This window comes from Castor canadensis, chromosome X (assembly GCF_047511655.1).
Source record: "Castor canadensis chromosome X, mCasCan1.hap1v2, whole genome shotgun sequence".
NCBI lineage: Eukaryota > Metazoa > Chordata > Mammalia > Rodentia > Castoridae > Castor > Castor canadensis.
This window is the reverse complement of record NC_133405.1, coordinates 75,768,534-75,790,151: the sequence shown is the minus strand read 5'-3', so window position 1 is coordinate 75,790,151 and position 21,618 is coordinate 75,768,534. Positions and strand designations below refer to the sequence as shown.

At 36.3% G+C, this 21,618-nt stretch overlaps 1 protein-coding gene across 4 annotated transcripts in view; it reads right to left on the bottom strand.

Moving 5' to 3' along the window:
* Atrx (ATRX chromatin remodeler) overlaps window positions 1-21,618 on the bottom strand; it is a 195,036-nt gene that overhangs the window by 107,824 nt on the left and 65,594 nt on the right. The window contains exons 3-9 of one of the 4 annotated variants that reach the window (XM_074062634.1): window positions 17,451-17,506; window positions 16,161-16,213; window positions 15,187-15,311; window positions 12,391-12,504; window positions 8,037-8,146; window positions 4,122-4,189; window positions 751-3,830 (exon numbers count right to left, since the gene is read on the bottom strand). In XM_074062634.1, coding sequence (XP_073918735.1) covers window positions 751-3,830; window positions 4,122-4,189; window positions 8,037-8,146; window positions 12,391-12,504; window positions 15,187-15,311; window positions 16,161-16,213; window positions 17,451-17,506 — 3,606 coding nt within the window. The remainder of the gene's footprint in view (window positions 1-750; window positions 3,831-4,121; window positions 4,190-8,036; window positions 8,147-12,390; window positions 12,505-15,186; window positions 15,312-16,160; window positions 16,214-17,450; window positions 17,507-21,618) is intronic. The other 3 variants (XM_074062635.1, XM_074062636.1, XM_074062637.1) reach the window with 3 other exon arrangements.

Genomic DNA, 21,618 nt, shown 5'->3' with positions numbered 1-21,618 from the left:
GTTCGATCCCCAACACCACCAAAAAAAATCTCAGGGGATTCCCTGGGGCACAAAGTTGCTTATTCCAACTTAAAAAGCAATCAAGTCAAAACTTTCACACACTATGTTATACCAGTATCAAACACTCATCTCAATTACATGAATACCTACTAAACTACTGGTGCCAGTTTGATTTTCCTTCATAAAACTACTGCCCATATTCCAGAGAAAGTATTCAACATTGACAGGAACTTTTCTTATTTATCCAAGAAATCTGGTATGCCTGTCATAGAATACTAACAATGTTTGAAATACCTTCCAAGGATGACATAAAAATAAATGAAGGGGAAAAAATATATATGACATGAAAATAAAAGGGGGACTGTTTGGTGGAGGGAACCAGTAGGAGAGGGAAGCAAAGGGTGATGGGAGGGGTGAATATGATCGAAGTACATTACATGCATGTATGAAAATACCACCATGAAACCCATTAAAAATTATTTTACAAGGATGAAGGTAGGAGGGAGGAAAAGAGTGATAGAAGAGGGTGAGTATGATCATAGTATACTATATACATGTACAGAAATATCACAAAGAAACACTTTTGTACAATTAATATATGCTAATAAAAAAATAAATGGAGAAAGGCTTATAGTATATGGACTTTATCTAAACAGTAATCCTGAATTTGATTGGCTTCAGGGAAAATGAAATAATAGTTACTCAAGGAGGAAATTACAAATTCTAAAGTTTTAATTTATTTTTGCATACCTGAAGATTGGCAAAATCCAGTGTGGGAAGAGAGCACTAAACTTTCAGTCACAGGCTTAATTTTCTGTTCATCACTGCTCCCCTCGCCTATAGAATTCTGATCATCATCCTCTATATCTGAAGATGAGGAAGTAATGTCCGCTTGCTTCCTTTTAATGCTCGTTCTTAGGGAGTTTCTCTTTTTCTCCTTGATATTGCCAGCCTTCTTTTTAGCTGAAGTTCTTGGTTTCTTCTGCTTTTTATTGTCTTCAGAACTTTCCTCGGCATCAGAAGATGATGAGCAAATTTGTATTTCCTTAGTATTTCTCTTTGAATTCAAATTTCGTCTTTCCCTCAATTCTATTCTTTTCAGTCTCTTTTCAGAAGAGTCACAACCATCTTCTTTCACGGAACATTTCTCAGTATCGGATGATGAACACTCTTGTCTCTTCCTTGGACCTTTTTGAGGCAAAATGCATTTTTTCTTTTCTCTAGCAGATGCTCTAGTCTTACTCCTTTTATCTTCTGAAGAGTCACAACTATCCCCTTTCCCTGGTAATTTCTCAACATTATCAGATAATTCGTCCTTCTTTTTAGACACTTTATCTTTTAGTTTTTTGCCTTTTTTTTCACCATCAGTTATATCATTCTTACTTTGTGTTATGATTTTAGTATACTGACAATCTTCTCCCTCAGGTAATTTCTCAATACCATCAGATGACGATGATTCATACTGTGATTCTATCTTAATTACTTTTTTCTTCAAGTCTGTAGTTTTCTTTTCTTTTTCTTCACTTTCCTTTTTGATCTGCTTTTTATCATCTTCAGAGGATTCATCACTCTGCTCTTTCTTTGGGAATTTGTCAACAGCATCAGATAGGCCACCCTGTACTTTTTTACATGTTTTGGTTTTCAGGTGCTTATTCTTTTCTTTAGTTTTAGAAATAATTTTGTCTTCTGGGGAATTTAAACTCTCCTCTTTGCCAGAAGGCAGCTTATCAGCACCATCAGAGGAAACACGTGGCATCTGCTTCTTCAAAGGTCGATCTTTTAATCCTGTGAAGGCCTTGTCTCTCTCAACTGCACCTTCTGCTGAAGACAGAGACTTTTTCTCTTGCTTTCTCTCAGCATCATCAGACGATCCCTCTTGTGCAGTCTTCATACTTTTTGGTCCTTGACTATCAGTTCCTTTTTTGCTATGCTTTTCATCTTCGGAAGAATCATAATCTTTTTTATTTGGAACTCTTTTTTTGGTTGTTCTGGCAACCCCTATTTTACTCATGCTTTTTATCTCTTTTTCTAACTCTGAGTCATAATTAGAAGAGTCAGACTGGTTTTGGCGTTTCTTTTTAGAGATTATAGAGCTTTTAGCCGATTTGCCTTTTTTAATATCAAATTCTGACCCAGAAGTAGAACTTTTCCGTTTTCTTTTTCCTTTATCATCTTTCCCTGTTTGGGTTTTTAAACTATACAAAGTCTTAAGATTGGTATGAGGTTCATTAATGTCAGTGTCTGAAGAACTATGACTCACTCTGCTTACCTCTTTGAGGATTGCCAGCATTTCATCAGAATCTGAATTCTGATCCACAATCTCTGATTGCTTAGATTTAGGCAATTTGTTAGGTTTAGGATTATCTATAGCACTGTCAGAAGAATTTCGCTTATCCTTTTTTTTAATTGGAACTAACAATTTTTGTTTGTCCTTAACTGTTTCATTACTTTCCTCATCTGAATTAGATGTTACAAGGCTTATTTCTGTCTGTCGCCTTAAAGGGGTAGTCTTTACTCGTGGAGATCTTCGAAGATCAGATTCTTCTAAAAGTAATGGAACTTCATTTTGAACTAAATGCTCACTATCACTGTTTTCCTGCCCAGGTCCACATTTTTCTAACTTGGGGTTCAGACCAGAACTTTTACAACCATCTTTATCTTGTGGAACTTCCTGGCAATCACCACCTTTAATTGGAGAATTAGAAAGTGAAACAGGAGTGAGTTTAACATATAATTCTTTTGTTACTTTAGCTGTGGTTTTGGACTTAATACCTCCTCTGTTGTCTTTTGAAGGAGCATTTAGTTTTACCGATGAGCTCTCCAGTTCTTGCTCGGTTCTACTCTTGCCATCAACTTGATAATCAGCTGAACTCTGAACTTCCATAGCAGTCTCAAGATTCTCAAAAATGTCTTCTGGCACTGAAGAAGGAACAGACACAATATCCATGTCTAAGTCTTCAGAAGTATTAGCAGGCTCATATTGAGGTTCTTCTTTTCTGTCAGACTTCTTGTGTTCACCACTGGTACTTTTATTTGCTCGTTGTTCCTCTGCTGGTGCACCACTCTGATCTATGTGCTCACTATCTACCTGTTTTCTTGATGGTTTAACTTCTGACTTTGAAAGATCCTTCTTTTCCAAAGAACAGGGTTTTTCTCCTTTTCGTACTTTTGTTTCAGACTTAGCATCCATGACTTTATACTCTTTGGTATTTTTTTCTTTGTGTAATACATCCAAAGCTCGAATCTCAGTATTCAAATCTTCTTCTAATGCAAAATGAGCCTTCTTGATGTCAGCCAACACAGATTTAAAAGCCTTCAGCTGACGTAATTTCATAGCAGAACTGATTTCCGAGTTATCTGTTGCCTGCTTCAAAAACTTAATATAACTAGAATTCATGTTGGCTGTAGTCTCAATCAGTTTTTTAGCCTTCTTAATCATCTCTTTGGGCACAATTAGTGCAGAATAAGAGTAGGTTACAGAACCAGAACATGAATCATCTAATTTCTTATCTTCTCCATTACAATTTGTACTATTCTTCTTTGGAGAAAATTTGGGTGCATGATCACATACTTTACTACTCTTTTCATTGTCAACTTTTATCTTCTTCTTATTTTGTTGCAACAACTGTTCTAAATTCTCAAATACACTGTTACATGCAGTGACCAAGTCCAATAAAGGTTCTGGGTGACAAATGTAGCAATACCATTGGTTATTTTCATCCATTATTGTAGATAACTCCTTTCGACCAAGATTGCGCAGAATGCACTTCTTGCAGAAGGCATTATGGCAAAAGTCACAACAAATCAAGTTTCCACCTTCTGCACACCATCTGAAATGTTTTAAGGATTAAAATATTATTTCCAAGGAAGCTTAATTTTAACTTTGTTACTATTAAAGGAATTTAAATTTTCCTACCAGCAATTTTTAATACTAATTTAGGTCATCTGCTATTCTTTATCAGAAACTCAAAACTAGACATATACAAGGCTTTACAGAAAAGAACGGCCATCAACTAAAGATTACCAATGATGATACTACAGAAGATGGCTCTATTACAATAAGAATTCCCCCAAAAAAGTAGACCATGCTGAATATTAGGTCATCTTGATTTATTACCTACCTACATTGCTCATCCATTCCATCTGAGTCACGGCTAATGTCATCACTCATGTAATACTTAAAACAATTCTATTGAAAGAAAAGAAGGGGAAATTTTACTCAAAATTAGCAACATTCAAAAAGAACAAAAACTTTATTTTTAAGTCACTAAAAAACTAAAAGGAACATATATGTTTTAGACAGTCAAAGAAAAAACACTGCACTACCCGATATTAATATTTTCCACACACAGGAATAGCTCAAAAAAAAAAACCTGATTCCTTGAAATAGATTTTCCTATCACCAAGCACCAGTATTCCTTATGTAAAAGTGAGGCGCAGTGGCTCACGCTTGTAATTCAAGCTAAGTGGAAGGCAAAGATTGGGAGGATGGTGGTTCAAGGCTGGCCTGGGCAAAAAAAAGTTGCGAGACCCCATTTCAACCAATAAAAGTTGGGCATGGTGGCATGAGCCTGTCATCTCAGATATACAGGAAGCATAAACAGGAAGATCACAGTCCAGGTGTTCAGGGGCATAAATTCAAGACTCCATTTGAAAAATACCTAAAGCAGAAAGGGCTGGAGGCATGACTCAAGCGGTAAAGTATCTGCCTAGCAAGCTCAAGGCCCTGAGTTCAAACTCCAGTACCACCCAAAAAAAAGAGGATATGAAAGATTTTATTTAGTAAGCAAATTTCTGGTCTCATACAACTAGCTACCAAAGTCCTACATAAAAATGTAGACTTAAAGAAAATCATGGATATATAAACATAAATGGGAGACATGGGGTGGAGGACTGGTGGGAAGGGGGAAAGAGGATGAGAAGAAAAAGGGTATAATCAAAGCACACTTGTATGCATGTATGAAAAGGTCATAATGAAACCCAATTTTTGGCAGTACTGGGGTTTGAACACAGGGCTTCCAACTTGCTAAGCAGGTGCTTTACCACATCTTCAGCTTTGAAACCCATTTTTTAAAAATTGTAAGAAAGATTTTAAAAAGAATGGGTGAGGAGAGGAAGGATAAAGTAATAGTGGATGTGAATATGTTCAAAGTATATTATATTCATGTATGAGAATATCACAACAAAACCTCCATGTTGTACAATTAATACACACTAATAAAAATGTATTAGATATTGTTGCTCCTTAATTTTAATAGTCACCCTATGTAAATAGCTACTATGTGTTCAGCTAAACAACGAGTCTAAATTATCTTTAAATCTCAAAATATCTACCATACAAGGTATGAGCTATTATAAGGGAAAAGGCTACGGTTCATTAATACATATAAGTAATAACTAATACAGCTAGGGAGACAAAGCAGTATTTAAATGTAAGTCTGACTGACTTCAAATTCCTAATGAAAAAGGGAAGGAACCATGCCTACTGATATAAACTGTTGGTTACTGAAATGATCTAGGCTCAATAGATTGGCCCATGAAAAAAAATCACTTACATATGTGTGTGTGTACATATGTATGTATATATGTATGTACTATATACACACATATGCATAAAAAGATAGCAAATTATGAATCCAGCAATACAAGATTCAACTGTCAAAATTAAAAACCAGACATTACAACATGTATCCTAGATAGGCCTCTAGCTAAGGTGAATTCAAGGAAAAAAAAGAAACAAGTTGCTAAAGGACAAAATTTAGTACAGGAAAGCAGGTCAGAATCTATCAAAGCTTCATGCAAGAAAAAAATCTAGTGCTCAAACAGAAGGAAAATATGGCCTGCCCCTGCATTCCAAAGGTGGGTTTTTATTGCCAAACACAGAATTAATCTTAACAATAACATGAGTAAGGGAACTTATAACCTTGGTATGATAGATATTTTAAATTAATTCCAGGGTATTGCTAATTAAAAAAAAGTATGCACACTGCAAGCTGTTGAAGAACAGGGAAGCAGAGCAATAGAGAAAGAGTAAGTAACAGAGGGGGTTCAACTGATTAAAGCACAATATATACACGTGTGGAAATACCAAGGCAAAACACCCTTGCGCAGTCAATACACACTTATAAAAATGAAGAACCGTTCAAATGGCCAGAAAACACATGAAAAAATGCTCACCATCTCTAGCAATAAAGGAAATGCAAATTAAAACCACGCTAAGATTCCACCTCACCCCTGTTAGAATAGCCATCATCAACACCACCACCAACAACAGGTGTTGGCGAGGATGCGGGGAAAAAGGAACCCTCTTACACTGTTGCTGGGAATGTAGACTAGTACAACCACTCTGGAAAAAAATTTGGAGGCTACTTAAAAAGCTGGACATCGATCTACCATTTGATCCAGCAATACCACTCTTGGGAATATACCCAAAAGACTGTTACTCCAGAGGCACCTGCACATCCATGTTTATTGTGGCACTATTCACAATAGCCAAGTTATGGAAACAGCCAAGATGCCCCACCACTGACGAATGGATTAAGAAAATGTGGTATCTATACACAATGGAATTTTATGCAGCCATGAAGAAGAACGAAATGTTATCATTCGCTAGTAAATGGATGGAATTGGAGAACATCATTCTGAGTGAGGTTAGCCTGGCTCAAAAAACCAAAAATCGTATGTTCTCCCTCATATGTGGACATTAGATCAAGGGCAAACACAACAAGGGGATTGGACTATGAGCACATGATAAAAGCGAGAGCACACAAGGGAGGGGTGAGGATAGGTAAGACACCTAAAAAACTAGCTAGCATTTGTTGCCCTTAACGCAGAGAAACTAAAGCAGATACCTTAAAGCAACTGAGGCCAATAGGAAAAGGGGAACAGGTACTAGAGAAAAGGTTAGATCAAAAAGAATTAACCTAGAAGGTAACACCCACGCACAGGAAATCAATGTGAGTCAATGCCCTGTATAGCTATCCTTATCTCAACCAGCAAAAACCCTTGTTCCTTCCTATTATTGCTTATATTCTCTCTACAACAAAATTAGAAATAAGGGCAAAATAGTTTCTGCTGGGTATTGGGGGGGGGGAGAGGGAGGGGGCGGAGTGGGTGGTAAGGGAGGGGGTGGGGGCAGGGGGGAGAAATGAACCAAGCCTTGTATGCACATATGAATAATGAAAGAAAAATGAAAAAAAAAAAAACAGAAGAGCATTGTTTATCCCAAGTATGTTCTGACAACAACTAACCTGTCAAATAAAGCTTCTCCAGTGAACTTAAAAAAAAAAAGAAGAAGAACAGTAAGGTAACACAGGTCCTATCTGGGGACAGGAGGGAGAAGGGCAAATGAAGAGGGTGAAGGAGGGCCAATATGGTGGATGTACTTTTGTATGCTTGTATGAAAATAGAACAATGAAACTGTTCTAAGAAGGGGGGCGGTGGGAGAATGATACAGAGGGTGAATTTAGTTAAGATACCTTGTAAGCACATATGGAAATGTCACAATGAAACCCTCTGTATGACTAATATATACTAATAAAATGTCAAAAAAATTCTAAAGAAAAAAATGTACCGACTGTTAAAACTATAATGAATGTATATGAAACCTTTTAAAAATTATCTTCAAGTTATATAAAGCTCTGTTACGCGTAGAGATTTAGAGAAGCGGGGTATGTAAGAGGGAAGGTTAGAAAGCCCACTCATGCATGCACATACAACTTCAAGTTTTGAAACATATCAGGCTCTCCCTTCACCTTCTAACCTAGAAATGCCGTGTCACCTCTGCCTAGAACAGGTTGAACCAATCTCACTTCACCAAGCTAATTCTTACTCATATTTCAAGTATCAGTTTACATTTCTTCCACTGGAAAGCCACCCAACCCAAGTGCTAATTACACAGGCTTCCTATGTGGTCCATAATCACAGCATTTCCCATACAGTGGCATTTATTCAGGATTTTATAGCTCTGTCATCCCAACTACAATGTAAATAAGGCCCTCTAATGGCAAAAACCTTATCAACAGATCACTACATACCTTACAAATAAGGACTTGCAATGAAGGGTGTCTATAAATGGAATCTTTTTGAAAATGATTAACCTGTTGTCCACAAGCTGTACAGCTCACAATTCCATGAAGCCCATCTTCTAGAAGAAAGGAGTGATCATTATTCACACATTTACACACACAGAGAAAAAGATATTTACCTTAGCATTTTGTAAATTCTATATTAGAAATTAAATACCCCATAATCCTTGGGAAAATGACATTTCTGGACTCAAGTTTAAAACTTAATTTTATTGACATTTTTAAAAAACAGCGTTGGCAAATTCCAAGCTACAAATCCTAACTTTTCTTTTAGTGACATAAAGTAGAGATCCCACAAAGAAGTTCTAAAAATAAATCTCAAGAGCTCTTTTTTTCCTGCTGCTACTGCCTTGCAAATAAATTGAGTATCAGTTCTTAGGGGATGGGGAAGTGAATATATGGAACAGATTCTTTAACAATCCTATACTTAAGTTAGGCATGCCATAAAGGTTTTATTTTCAAAGTGGAATTGTTTGCACAGATCCTATCAATATGGTTTATGATGTCACCAATTTCCTTCCTAAGATTTACTTCAATGCTATCATTAATCCCCATTTCTCTACCTTCTTTCCATGTTTCCTCCATATTGATAATGTCTATTATTTGCAAATAAAGTATTATAAGCATTATCTGTCTTAGCAGCAAAACATCAGAATAGCTGAGGAGAAAAGACAGAGCCTTAGTCTGTACTATTTGCAGGAAAAACAGACTGAAGATAAACTACTTAAGAAAGAGTAAAAGGAAACTTCTCTTGTCTTGCTTTTGTCCCTAGTTATGCTAAGACAGAGCTTCCCAACCTGAGCTGAACATCAGAATCATCTGAAGAATCTTCTTAAAAATACAGACACATGCCTGTAGTCCCATCTACTCAGGAGGCTGAAGCAGGAGGATCCCTTGAGCCTAGGAGTTCAAGTCCAACCTGGACAGCATAGCAATGCCCTGACTCAAACCTCCCGCTCCCCGCCAAAAAAAAAAAATCCTATAGAAAGCCATTCCCACCAATTCAACACTGAACTGAAATCTCTGAAACATTTTTTTGCAGATGATCCTGATGTGCAACCAAGATCTTGATCCAAATAAGATGGTAGATTATGCTTTGAGAGACCAGTGAGAATGTCTCCATTTACAAATAAAAGACAACTGGGAAAAAAAAGAAACAACTGTCTCTACACTAAAAAAAAGATAAGATACCATATATATTTCTCACCACTGAATTTTCTGTTTTATGTCTTTGTTAGTTTTAAGGTCCAAAGCACCATGGACGCAAACATTATTGTAGGTATATTTATTTGTAGAGGTTGAAAGGGTTTAAAGTATAAGGATACAATCATATTTTTTCAGAAGACTAAATCAAAAAAGAATTTGAAGGCTTACTATATATAGTTCTAATATCTTATTTTAGATCATATTCTTATGCTGGTATTTTGATCTTGGGTATCATATAGTGTATTATTTAACAAAAACAAATATGCAATGTACTTTTTAATTTCAAATAATGATTTCATTCAGGTAGATGGACAAGATAAATGACAGCCACAGTTTGAATATTCATCCAATGTGCTTTTGAAGAATTTTTAAAAACAACGTAATCCTTTGAGAACTTCCCCAACATGTACAAAAGGAATCATACATGAGGATATAAACTACTTCCCTAATTAGAAAATTAGAAAGTGAAAAATTGGAACTAACTTCATATTTGGGAAATAAACAGCAACTTAATTATACTATGTCAGCATTCTATAGAGCAATGAAAAATAAAACTAGATTTACATTTATTGACATAAATTTCAAAACAATGTTGAATGAGAAATGTTCCCAAAGGATATAAACAGCATACTATTTTTTGTATTTTTAAATGAAAAATAGATGTTTTTAAGTAAATACATATAAAGAAAGCACAGAAAAACATGCATATGCATGCACATGCATAAAACTTTAAGACAATCATTACCTGTGGGGTGGGAAGAAGGGAAAATAGATGAGAGTAGGACTGAACCAATATTTTATTTAAGTGAGATCTGAAGCAAATATGGTAAAATGTTGAAATGTTACTTTACTTTACGTAAGTACTTGTTTCTGTACACGTATGTTTTAAGTTTTTATTTTTTAGTTATGAAATATCTTAGGGATTCTAACTGTAATTGGAAAAGAGGCATTTTCATTTCTAAGCTTGACACATTTTACTAGTTTTTAGGCAAAGAACGAAATTATTTTGCCATGTAGAAAAGTTGTGTGACATTTTTTAACAACTGGGGAAACTATGTCAAAATAGGTTAGATGTTTTTTAAAAAAAGAAAAGTGGTTCCTGAAATGATCACTTTAACTACGTCATTGTGCCATAATTTTGTTCCAAATCAATTTTTGTTGGTTTTTGTTTGTTTTTTGGTGGGACTGGGATTTGAACTCAGGGCTCCAGGCTTGCAAAGCAGACACTCTATCACTTGAGCCACACTTCCAGTCCATTTTGCTCTGATTATTTTGGAAATGGGATCTTGCAAACTATTTGTGCAGGCTGGCCTCAAACTGTAATTCTCCCAATCTCAGCCTCCCAGGTAGCTGGGATTACAGGCGTGAGCCACCAACGCCTGATAAATTGTTATGTATATAAAGTTTACATTTTGACAAGTTACTAAATTAGGCTTCCATTTTGTAACTTATTTTACTAAAAAAATTTTGAATAATAACTACAGCCATTCAGTATCTCAGATCACTAGCTCATTCATACATGTGTCTATTTGCAAACCTAGAATTAAATTTCCTGTGTGATTTTTGACAGCTTAAAGATGTAGCAAATCATTAAGGTAAAAAGAAACATGAAAGATTTAAGTGCTACCATATGGCTAAACGTACATATTCCCTTAAGCTTTCTTACACACAATACTTGGCAAAATGTTCCAGAAACCTACCAGCCAAAACAAAATACTAGAAGCATATCAAAGTGGCACTAGAAATACCCTCTGCAACAACAGTGGTTCTTCTCTTATTCTGCTTTCAGGCCCTGTCTACGTTGCAGACATTGCCTGCTAAAAAGATACCATTTAAACATTAATTCTGATACAATGCAGTACACAGAGTTGTCTGTCTCCCCTAGAGAGATGCATGATTAGAGGAAACAAATTCTTGTTATTGATTCTTACCATCTCCTTCTACTTCTAGAAGAAGGTGCTGATTCTCTTAAGTTTTTAAGAGCTTTAAAAGCTTTTTTTTAGCTTTGGTGACCTGTGTTGCTGAAAGGACAGCTTCCCTACCATGAACTATAATCTCAGAAAACCTTCCTTGTGCTTGAAAGGGGTTGAACACCCTCTTGTGGACAAAAGGCTAAACAACATTTCCTTGGTTTTCACCTGCAACTTAAAACTATTTCATCTGAAAACTGGTATTTTGTAAGCACAGATTATTTTACTAGTTCCATCAAGATAGTATTATCATTGAAATAAAAATCTACTCAAAATTTCACTAAGAACTTCAGCATAATTTTACAATTCTCTAACACAACTGATATTAAATGGACACACCCTCATTAACATGTCATGTTCTACCTTTGGGAGATTCATTCCTTTCAGTTACAGATTTTGGCTCTGTTAATCTGTCCCCAAAGTTTATATAGGCACTATTTAAAAATCACACACAAACAAGTAGGACACATATTCCACTCCCATAAATTTCTAAATGACTTCTCTTGCTGCTACCTTTCCACAGATGGTTAGCAAATCTGGCTCTAAGTGAGAGTAGACACAGATAGGTGGCTCAGACAGACAGAGGGAGGTTTATTAGCTTTGCTCCTTTCTCTTACTCATCTCCGCATTGCATCAATGGATCCAAAACTTGCACATACCTGAAGAACAAACTGGGGCACATTCATGTAAAGGGATTTGTGTTTTTAATAAGTACCCCAGGTAATACCTAATACAGATGTCTATCACTCTATTTAACAAAGTTCTGAATATGTATCAAGTTACGTGGAGGCCAACAGGCAAAACTTTGTACAAATCTGAAATTCTTTCCAGATCATGGGAAACATGTGATGTTCTGGCATTACAGGTATTCTGGAACTGATAGGTGAAAGAAGGAAATGCTGTTTCTTGAGATAACTGAATAGCCAGTGAAGGCAAAGGTGTTTGGGAAAATGGTGTTAAACCTTTTCTGCTTCAGAGCTCAAAGAGCAACAGAAGTTATTTTCAAAGTAGTGCTTTTAATCAACAATGGGCAGAATAGTGGAGGTATTTTTAGTAAGCATATCAGATTTTCTAAAGTGGTCAGAGACAGCAATTTAAACTCATGTTTCAGTTTCACTTGTATTTACCTCCGCGTTTTTTGAGATTTTCAGTTTTCATTTTACTTCTGCTTCTAAATTCAGGCCCTTTAAAATCATCTTTGTCTTCATTCAGCACAGGTTCTGGCTGTACAATCACTGTACCTAGAATGATTTCATTTAAAAGACCATTACACATATTAAATGTGCAAGTGAAGTACAAGACTTCAGTTCAGATAAAGCCAACATTGCTGGTACAAAGTTTGTTTCCTTCAAGCTTTAAATACTTGTATAAGGATCTCAAGAGTAAATAAAACAGGGAAGTAGTAAAAGGGCCGGGTGTCAACAACCAGATTACTTGCTGGAGTATAGTTCATAAAAACAGTAGGGGGAGGTATTATGAACTGATTATAACAGAAACGTGTAAATCAAATAGAAAGTCTCAGCCCAGTTTTGAATTTTTATAGTGTATCACAAAATCTGTTAGGAATATGAACACACTACACTTCATAGTTTATAAAAATAAGTGGTTGACAGGAGAGGGAGAAAGACATCCTATTCTTAAAATCCAAACGGAAAACAATTTTTAAGAGTTTATATCGCTTTGGGGAAGAGTAGTAGGGGAGGAAAACAATGAAGTTCATTCTCTTACTGCTATACCAGCATTTCCCAAATAGAATGTCAAAGCTTCACTAACCTTCAGAGTTCTTAAAAAGTTTTAAACTGATACTTTAAGATACTTAAGCTGAAGTACTCTAACAAACTGTGGCATTTGTTGATGCCTTTTGAAATATTTTAGAATGTCTTTTCTTAACTACAAAACCTATGGATTTAGGAGAAGGCAAATAAAATGGGCATAATAAAAAGGATCCAACGTCTCAACATTTACTGACATTGCTGGGCTTAGTAATCCGCCATTACTGACAACGATTAAGACAGTAAAACAGGTAGTTGTCAGGGCTCCCTTTGGAACCTGGGCCTATGTTACAGGACAAGCAGATTTTGACAAGTTATAGCACCTCATTCTTAAATGAGTTTCTAAGTGTGAAAAGGGGGGAAGGGCAAAGAAGATTGAGCTTTTACAAAATACAGTTAATTTAAATAATCCCTATACCCCCAAAATCGTTATTTATAAATATTATTTCATGTAGATACTAACAGAAGTGCCATTGTTAGAAAAGAGCTCAAGATCTAAAATTAACCAAAAAATAATTGAGCTCTTCCTTCCTGAAGAGTCTTTTCTACATGGAAACAAAGTAGCATAGTAGAAAAAGTCCACCAGTAGCACTGGATTAAGGGAAATCTAACCTGAAATTCTACCTTCTCAATTTAAAGCAGAAAAAAATTCCTTGAGCTCAGATTGTGATCCTTCATCTGTTAACAATACCAAAAACTACCTTGCCATGTTGTTTAGAGGATTAAAGGAATGAATTCTCTAACAGTCTGATACCTATACGTTCTCAATATAGAATTATAAAAATAACCACCCAGAGTTAACCTTATGAAACGGGTCTATTTTTGTTTTAGTGCGAAAGAATTAAGCTTAGCTCGGGTTAGTAACATCATATACTGACTTTGTTGCACAGTACTCTTACAGCTTAAGCACTCCTGGTGACACCCACTGAGAACATAAAAATCCAAAGTGAGTCACAATACCTTTGTGACTCAGACTCCTATGCTAGTTGTTTCTGCCCTCAACTATGGAAATGATTACATAGAGATGATTTGCAAAACCAAGTAAATGGCAGGTCCTTCAATTCTCTTTCTCTCTCTCTTCTTCCCATCATTACTTTTCTATATTTCTTTTCCTCAATATATTTCATTAACTCCTAACTGTCCTAGTTAAGCAAAATCCAATCCCTCCTGCCCACCAATATTTACTAAACTTCTATAATTTAAAAAATGTGTCCTAAAAACATACAGACAGGGAATAAGGTTTAATAATACTGCAAAAGATCTGTGAGAATAAATTTAAAAATCTCCTAGGAAGCTAGAATATATTATTTAACAAAGAAACAAGCCCAAAATTTTAACTCTTTGAAACACCATGAAATTACCAAGTCCCTTGTCATTCTCTTATCATCCAATCACAATGCTCTCAGACTTAAGCAATCTAATGAACGAAGTTTGTAGAACTTCACAGTAAGAACTGTAACAGATAAGAGGTATGTGACAAGGTTTTGAAACATATAACTTCAAGAAACGCACCTAAATCTACCTTTAATAGGTAACTTTGGCTCTTAGCCTTAGAGAATTTAAGAATTCAGTAAAATTAGGTATAGGAATATAGCTCAGTGGGAAAGTACTTGACTAGCATACGGGGGTGGGGAGAATCTGGGATTGATCTTCAGCAGTGGGGGAAAAAGAAAGAATTCAGCAAGTCTAAACTGGACTATGAATGGTTTTTAAATTTTCAGGACTACTCATTACGTTAACACTCACTGAATCAAAACCTAATATAGGGCTGGTAGCATGGCTCAAGAGGTGGAGCGCCTGCCTTTCTAAGCGCAAAGCCCTGAGTTCAAACCCCAGTATTGCCAAAAGAAAAAAAACCCTAATATATTAAACTTTTAAAACTACTTCCATATTCATGTATAATTTGGACACTTTAAGCTCCTTTTGAAAATCCCAACATAAAAAATTTTATTTTATTATTTTTAAAATTAATTGAATATTCTAGATTTTTAACCTTAATAACACATTACCATACTAATGAATTTCTAGACTATTATCATTAAAATGCCAACTTTGGTGCTTTACACACAGCTAATGGTAACCAAGTTCCAAATTTATAATAACAATATTTAAAAATACATTTCCAGTTTATATGAAAAATTAATAGATTACCTTTTGGCAAGGTTTGCATAGTAATATCATTTTCTGAATTTTCATTAGAAGCATCTTCATTCACATTTTCATCCAAAAGTTTTTCATCATCAGATTCTACATATTTTGTTACAACTGAAGGTTTTCTATGAAAAAAATCAAGTCCATAGAATTACGGTCATTTCTGACAACTGGAACAACACTCCAAGAACATAAATAACGCATAGATTTAGCAGTAGCTCTCAAGCAGGGATGTGTATGTATCAGAATCACTGAAGGAAGTGTGTATCTCTAGCATATCACTGAAGATTATGATTCACTAAGGATGGGAAGGACCAGACCATGTGTATTCCAAAATAGCTAGCAAGGGGATCTTTAAGAGACCAAATTAGTAATCAGAAAGCTGTGTTTACAAAGAGCCATCCCCACTGCTTAGAAATAACAAAAATTCAATAGACTAAGCTATGAACGTCTAGGAAGAACTGTACTCCACAGTATATTGGGCATTAAGTTTAGCTGGAAATAGTTTCAGTCCTTATGTATGAGTTACTTCAAAATTTAAAAGAAATTTTAATCACTCTTTGATGCCCTTATAACTTACAACTATGATGATGACTACTCCCCATCCTAAATAATTTCACCTAACACTTAAAAACCTGTATTATCTCATAAGATAGTCAACATTTCCCCTTTTCTTTTTTTATTATCTAATGAAATGATAAACACATTGCAAGGGCTAATAATACATACTAAATCCATCTTTGAAAATTCCTTTAAAATTCAAAGTTGGAATGATTTAATCATTGCTAAATAAGGTGACACATACAAGGGAATTTATTATATTAGCCTCTTCATTTTAAAATATTTGTGTTTGGAGTATAAAATAGTTTATTTAGAACAACAGTGCTTGAAGTAAGTTCAGAAAATACAATTTTAGAAACAGAAAATAAATCAGAAAAGGAAAGTAACTTTTTTCCCTTTCAACATCAACCAACCTCTTTGATCGTGAGGATCCTACAGATCTGGATTTTTCTGAAGAGCTAGTTCCCTAAACATGACAAAAAAATACAAAGGTGAATAAAACTGTCTCAGCGACAATCCTACAATTAGCCATGTCTGTATGGTAAGATATTTGATATAGTAATATAAGGAGATGTTATTAATATGCCTAAAATATTTCTCTAAAAGGAACTTCAAAAACAAATTCTTAGAGGATATACCAGAGTGGTAAAGCACATACATGCACAAAGCCCTGGGTTCAATTCCCAACACCTCTCCCCAAAAAGACCCTAATGTTCATTTATTGACTAAAGATTAAATTTATTTTTGTTGTTGTTGGTAGAGATTGAACCCAGGGCCTCTAGCATAGGCTCTACCACTGAGCTACACCCACAGCCCCAAATATCTGTCTTTTGTTTTGTTTTGTTTTTGTGGTACTAACAATCAAACCCAGGGCTTCACACATGCTAGGCAACACTCTAGCACTGAGCTAAATCCCCAGCTTTTTTTTTTGGCAGGTTTTAACTCAGGGCCTCATGCTTACTAGGCAGGCACTCTACCACTTGAGCCACTCCACCAGCCCCCTCTTTCTTTCTTCACTGTTGCTGATGCATGCTAGTGAGCTAGGCAGTTTCCCTGCTTACCATGATTCCTGTCCCATTTAACAAAGACAAAATAAAGGTACAGAAGTAGTAATCAGGTACCAACAGAGGAAGGGAGATTTAAGGATGTAAAAATGTGCTGTTCTCTGTATCATACATATAGCACAGAATTACTTCTATAACTTCCTTTGAGATACTAAATTTATCCTCATTTTTCCAGTATCATCAATATGTTATAATGGCATCAATTTTTTACCCTAGTTAGAAAGAATCGTGAAACCATACTGTAGGCCTCCTCACCAGGTGAAAAACCTCAGCATGGGTTGCTGTAACAATGCTAGGAAACTCTGAACACCAAATTTTAAGAAGTCTCAGACCAGTGAAGCCATGTCTACAATGTCCATGTCAAACACCACTGATAAAATATAATGGTAGTTAAATCCCCATCTGTTACCAAGTCTTCAATTTTCTGACTTACGGTAAGCTGCTGAAATGAAGCTTAACAAAAACAATGAATATTTTCTCAAACTGGACAACCACCAAAATGAAGTTTCACAATAAGAACTGGGTAAAACAGTAGCCTTAAACACAACTACATATTAACAAGAAGCAATATGATGACATACATTGTAGTTGGTTATGAATAATTAATGAATTCCTTTAAATGCTTCAAATTATACTTACCTCTTCCTTGCTATTTTCCATCAGATCAGAATTATTTCCAGAACCACTGATTTTATCTAAAAAAAAGAAGCAATAAAGAATAGTATTTATCTCTTCAATGTATTATAAAATCCAACACCAAGTCAGGCATCATAGCACACATCTATAATCCCAGCTCAGATGGCTGAAGCAGGATGATTATGAGTTTGAAGCCAGCCTGGGCTATGCAGAGTGTTCCTGGCCAGTCTGAGATACAAAGCAAGACCCTGACTCAAAAAAGCAAAAACCAGAACACCAATACATACAGCTCTATGAACCCATTTTCAAGCTATGAAGTATAGAACAAATTGGTAATACTTACTTGTATTAAAATATTCCTGGAAGCAGCCAGGTGCCAGTGGCTCATGCCTGTAATCCTAGCTACTTGAGAAGCTGAGATTGGGAGGATCGAGGTTTAAGGCCAATCCAAGAAAATAGTTCTCGAAACCACCAGCTCCAAAATAAACAGAGCAAAATGAACTGGAGGTGTGACTCAAGTGGTAAAGCACCTGCTTTGCAAGTATGAAGGCCTGAGTTTAAATCCCAGTCCTATCAAAAACAATGTCCTAGAACATTCTGACTAGCTAGAATCACTGTCATTTGACATACTAATCACTTCTTATAAAGTGCTGAATTATTTTATTCTATAAAATAAAATAAATTGGTATCAAAACATTTTCTGTCAATGAAATCCCTTTGTACAATTAATATGCACTAATGTGAGAGAACAAATATATTCTATTGTAATTTTCTAATCTATTTCCCATTAAAAGAAAATTTAAGCTCCATCTTATGGTAAAAATGAAAAGGCCTAATAATAATTTATTTTACCTCACCATAATACCGTAAATATAAGAGCAAACTAACTCTAAAGCAAACAAAAGAATTAAGAACAGAGTAGAAATTAATGAAACTAATAAAATAAGGAATAGAAAATAAGGGGAAAAAACAGTGAAACCAAAACATAGTTGTTTGAAAGAACGGAATAAACCTTAGGCTCTTACACTGACCAAGAAAAAAGGGGGAAAAGATGTAAATTACTATAATCAGAAATAAAAGAGGGGATATTACAACTACCCTTACCAAAATAAAAGGATTATAAAGGAAAACTATAAAGAACCATACACCAAAAATAACTTACAAATGTGAACACATAAATTAATGAACCTGACTCAAGAAAAAAATACATAACATGAATAGATCCATAACAACTTAAAAGATTAAATTAGTCATCAAAAACCTAGCCATACAGAAAAGTAATTATATCACATATTTAAAGAGAACTGATTATCCACAGTTCTCTTTAAATATCCACAGGGCAGGGCAGGATGGACTAGAAGCTTCTTCCCTGTGACTTCAAGAATGAACAGAGGCAGGGTAGCAAAGGACTATATTCCAAAGAGAGTAAGAGCATTGGGAACAACTTACTGAAGAGGTGATTGAACAGCTATAACAAAACAAAACAAAAAACTGAACAGACCGGGTGCCAGTGGCTCCCACCTGTAATCCCTAGCTACTCAGGAGGCAGAGATCAGGAGGACTGTAGTTCAAAGTAGCCCAGACAAATAATTCACAAGACCCTATCTCAAAAAAAAAAATCACAAAAAAGGGCTAGTAAAGTGACTTAAGATGTAGGCCCAGAGTTCAAACCCCTGTACTGAAAAAAAAAAAACTGAACAGAATAAAGTAGGAGAAAGTCACACAGGCAGACCTAGTCATACGATAAGCCTACAAGCTTTAAATCCAACGGGGAAATTTAGTATGACAGTGGCTTATGCATGGAAGGCTAAAATTGCAGGAAAAAAGCCATTTTGTCACTTTCCATATCTCAGCCATCTTGAGAGGGGTCTTATTGTTTGAGAATGAGCTGAAAACAAGAAACAAATGCGGCTCAGAGAGCCTGAAGACACCCTGTCACCTTGTCTGGATGGGAGACAGGCATGGGAGGTGGTGGAGAGAGGTTGTGAGCCTGCTGTGGACCCACTGAGTAGTTTCGGTAGCCCCAGCCTCTGTGGTAAGCAACAAACCCTATCACTTGAGGATCCCTTACAAAAACAGAGTTCCAAGCCCATAGCTGGAAGATTGCTCAGCCTATGAAGCTGCCCCCTCACTGCATGTGGTTTGCTACCAGTAGGACTAAGAGCTCTAAGCCCAGATCCCATGGATCACTCAATTTCTCTAGCCTTCTCCCTCCCACAGGGTGGTTAAATGCTAGATGGAGTCTAAAAGTGCTGAGACCAGTCTGTCAGGTTCTCCCTCTACAGTACAGAATTCAATGCTCTATCTGCGTACTTTCTCTCTCTCTCTCTCTCTCTCTCTCTCTCTCTCTCTCTCTCTCTCTCTCTCATTCGGAAGATACCTCAAGGCTTGAATAATTGCTGCCCCTGGGGGCACAAACTGGGGGGGGGGCTGTAAAACAAGAGGGAATCTGCCTGGAACAAAGGAATCAAGTTTGTTGCAATGACCAGAGAATCCAGATATACAAAGAAGGGAAGCTTCTATAGTGAGCGCAGCCCTGAAGCCAACAACTGACCCTGATCAGTCGCCCTCAGGCCACATACAGAGCCAGCCTGAACAGCAGGAATTACAAGAGACTATAGCTACTTTTCATCTCTCTGACTGGTGCAAGGGATCTGGCTGCACCCTAACAGTGCCCTGAACACGTAGGCTAAAATTTGGCAACTGAACTACATCCCTACTCCAGTAGTCACTACCTGGTCCTTCCTGAATACTGAGATAACCTGACCTGAAAAGGTAGGTGGATGGGGAAAAGTGGGTAGGAGGAAGTAGGAGAAGGAAAGAGTGATAGAGGTAGTGAATATGATCAAGGTACATTATGTGCACATATGGAATATACAATTTAATCCACACCAATAAAAAAGAAAATTTGGATTCTTCAGAATTCTAAAAAGACAGAAAAGAGGAAACATTTACCGACTCATTTTATGCTAACAATATTACCCTGATGCCAGGATTCACAAGAAGAGATAATTAGAGATCAATATCTTCCTATGAGGGCTGGGGTGTGGCTCAAGTGGTAGAACACTTGCCAAGTAAGTGAGAATGCCCGAGTTCAAACCCCACTACCACCACAAAAAAAAAAATCCCCATGAATATAGATGCAAAGGCCTCAAGAAAATACTACAAAACTTCAAATGAGAAGAAAAGCCACAGACTCGAGAAAATCTGTGAGTCACATCTTGGATAAAGGACAATTAACCAAGATATACAAAGACCCAGAGATCTGGGTCCTTAGGTGACCACTATGTTCCAGCGGGGTGATACCTAACTACCTAACATCCTCCCAACAACAAAGATAAGACGTTAACAGGCGACACCTAACATTCTCCCCATACCGAATGTTAAGGGTGCGCTAACGGTGCTCTAACGTAAGTTGAGCCCCAAAGGACTGACCATCTTCTTGCCATCACAGCATAAGGGTATGCTGATAGGACACATGGGCCAATAGGAAAAGCCCAACGAATATTTACATCCTTAGCCAATAGGAAACACCCACAAGGAAACGCCCACTGAACATTGGGCCTCTGTAGTAATCTTATATACATAATACGAACCCGCCCTTTTCGGGCTGGAGGAATGGCTCAAGTGGTAGAATGTTTACCTTCTGTAGTGCAATGCTGCGAGTTCAAAACCCAGTCCCGCCAAAAAAAAAAGCTGCTGCTGTCCGCTTTCCCCCAACCCTTTTTTTTTTTTTTTTTTTTTTTGCGGTACTACAGTTTGAACTCAGGGCCTCACACTTGCGAGGTAGGTGCTCTACCACTTAAGCCACTCCACCAAACTTTTTTTTTTGTGATGGGTATTTTTTTAAATAGAATCTTGTGAACTATTTGCTTGGGCTGAATTTCAACCATGATCCTCCTGATTTCTGCCTCCTGAGTAGCTAGGATTATAGGTGTGAGCCACAGGTGCCCACACCTTCAACCTTTTAAAATAAAACTTTTGTTTCACCTTGACATTCAAGAGATTGCTAACATATGATAAAGTAGAGTAGAAAATTACAAGTGTCATAAATGCCCAAGTGTGTTTTTAAAAAGCAAGGAAATGTTTTCTGGAAGTTGTTAGAATGGAGTTGTTAGACCGCTTCTAGAAGTGACAGCAAGAATGACATTTGTCCATATTTACTCAGTGG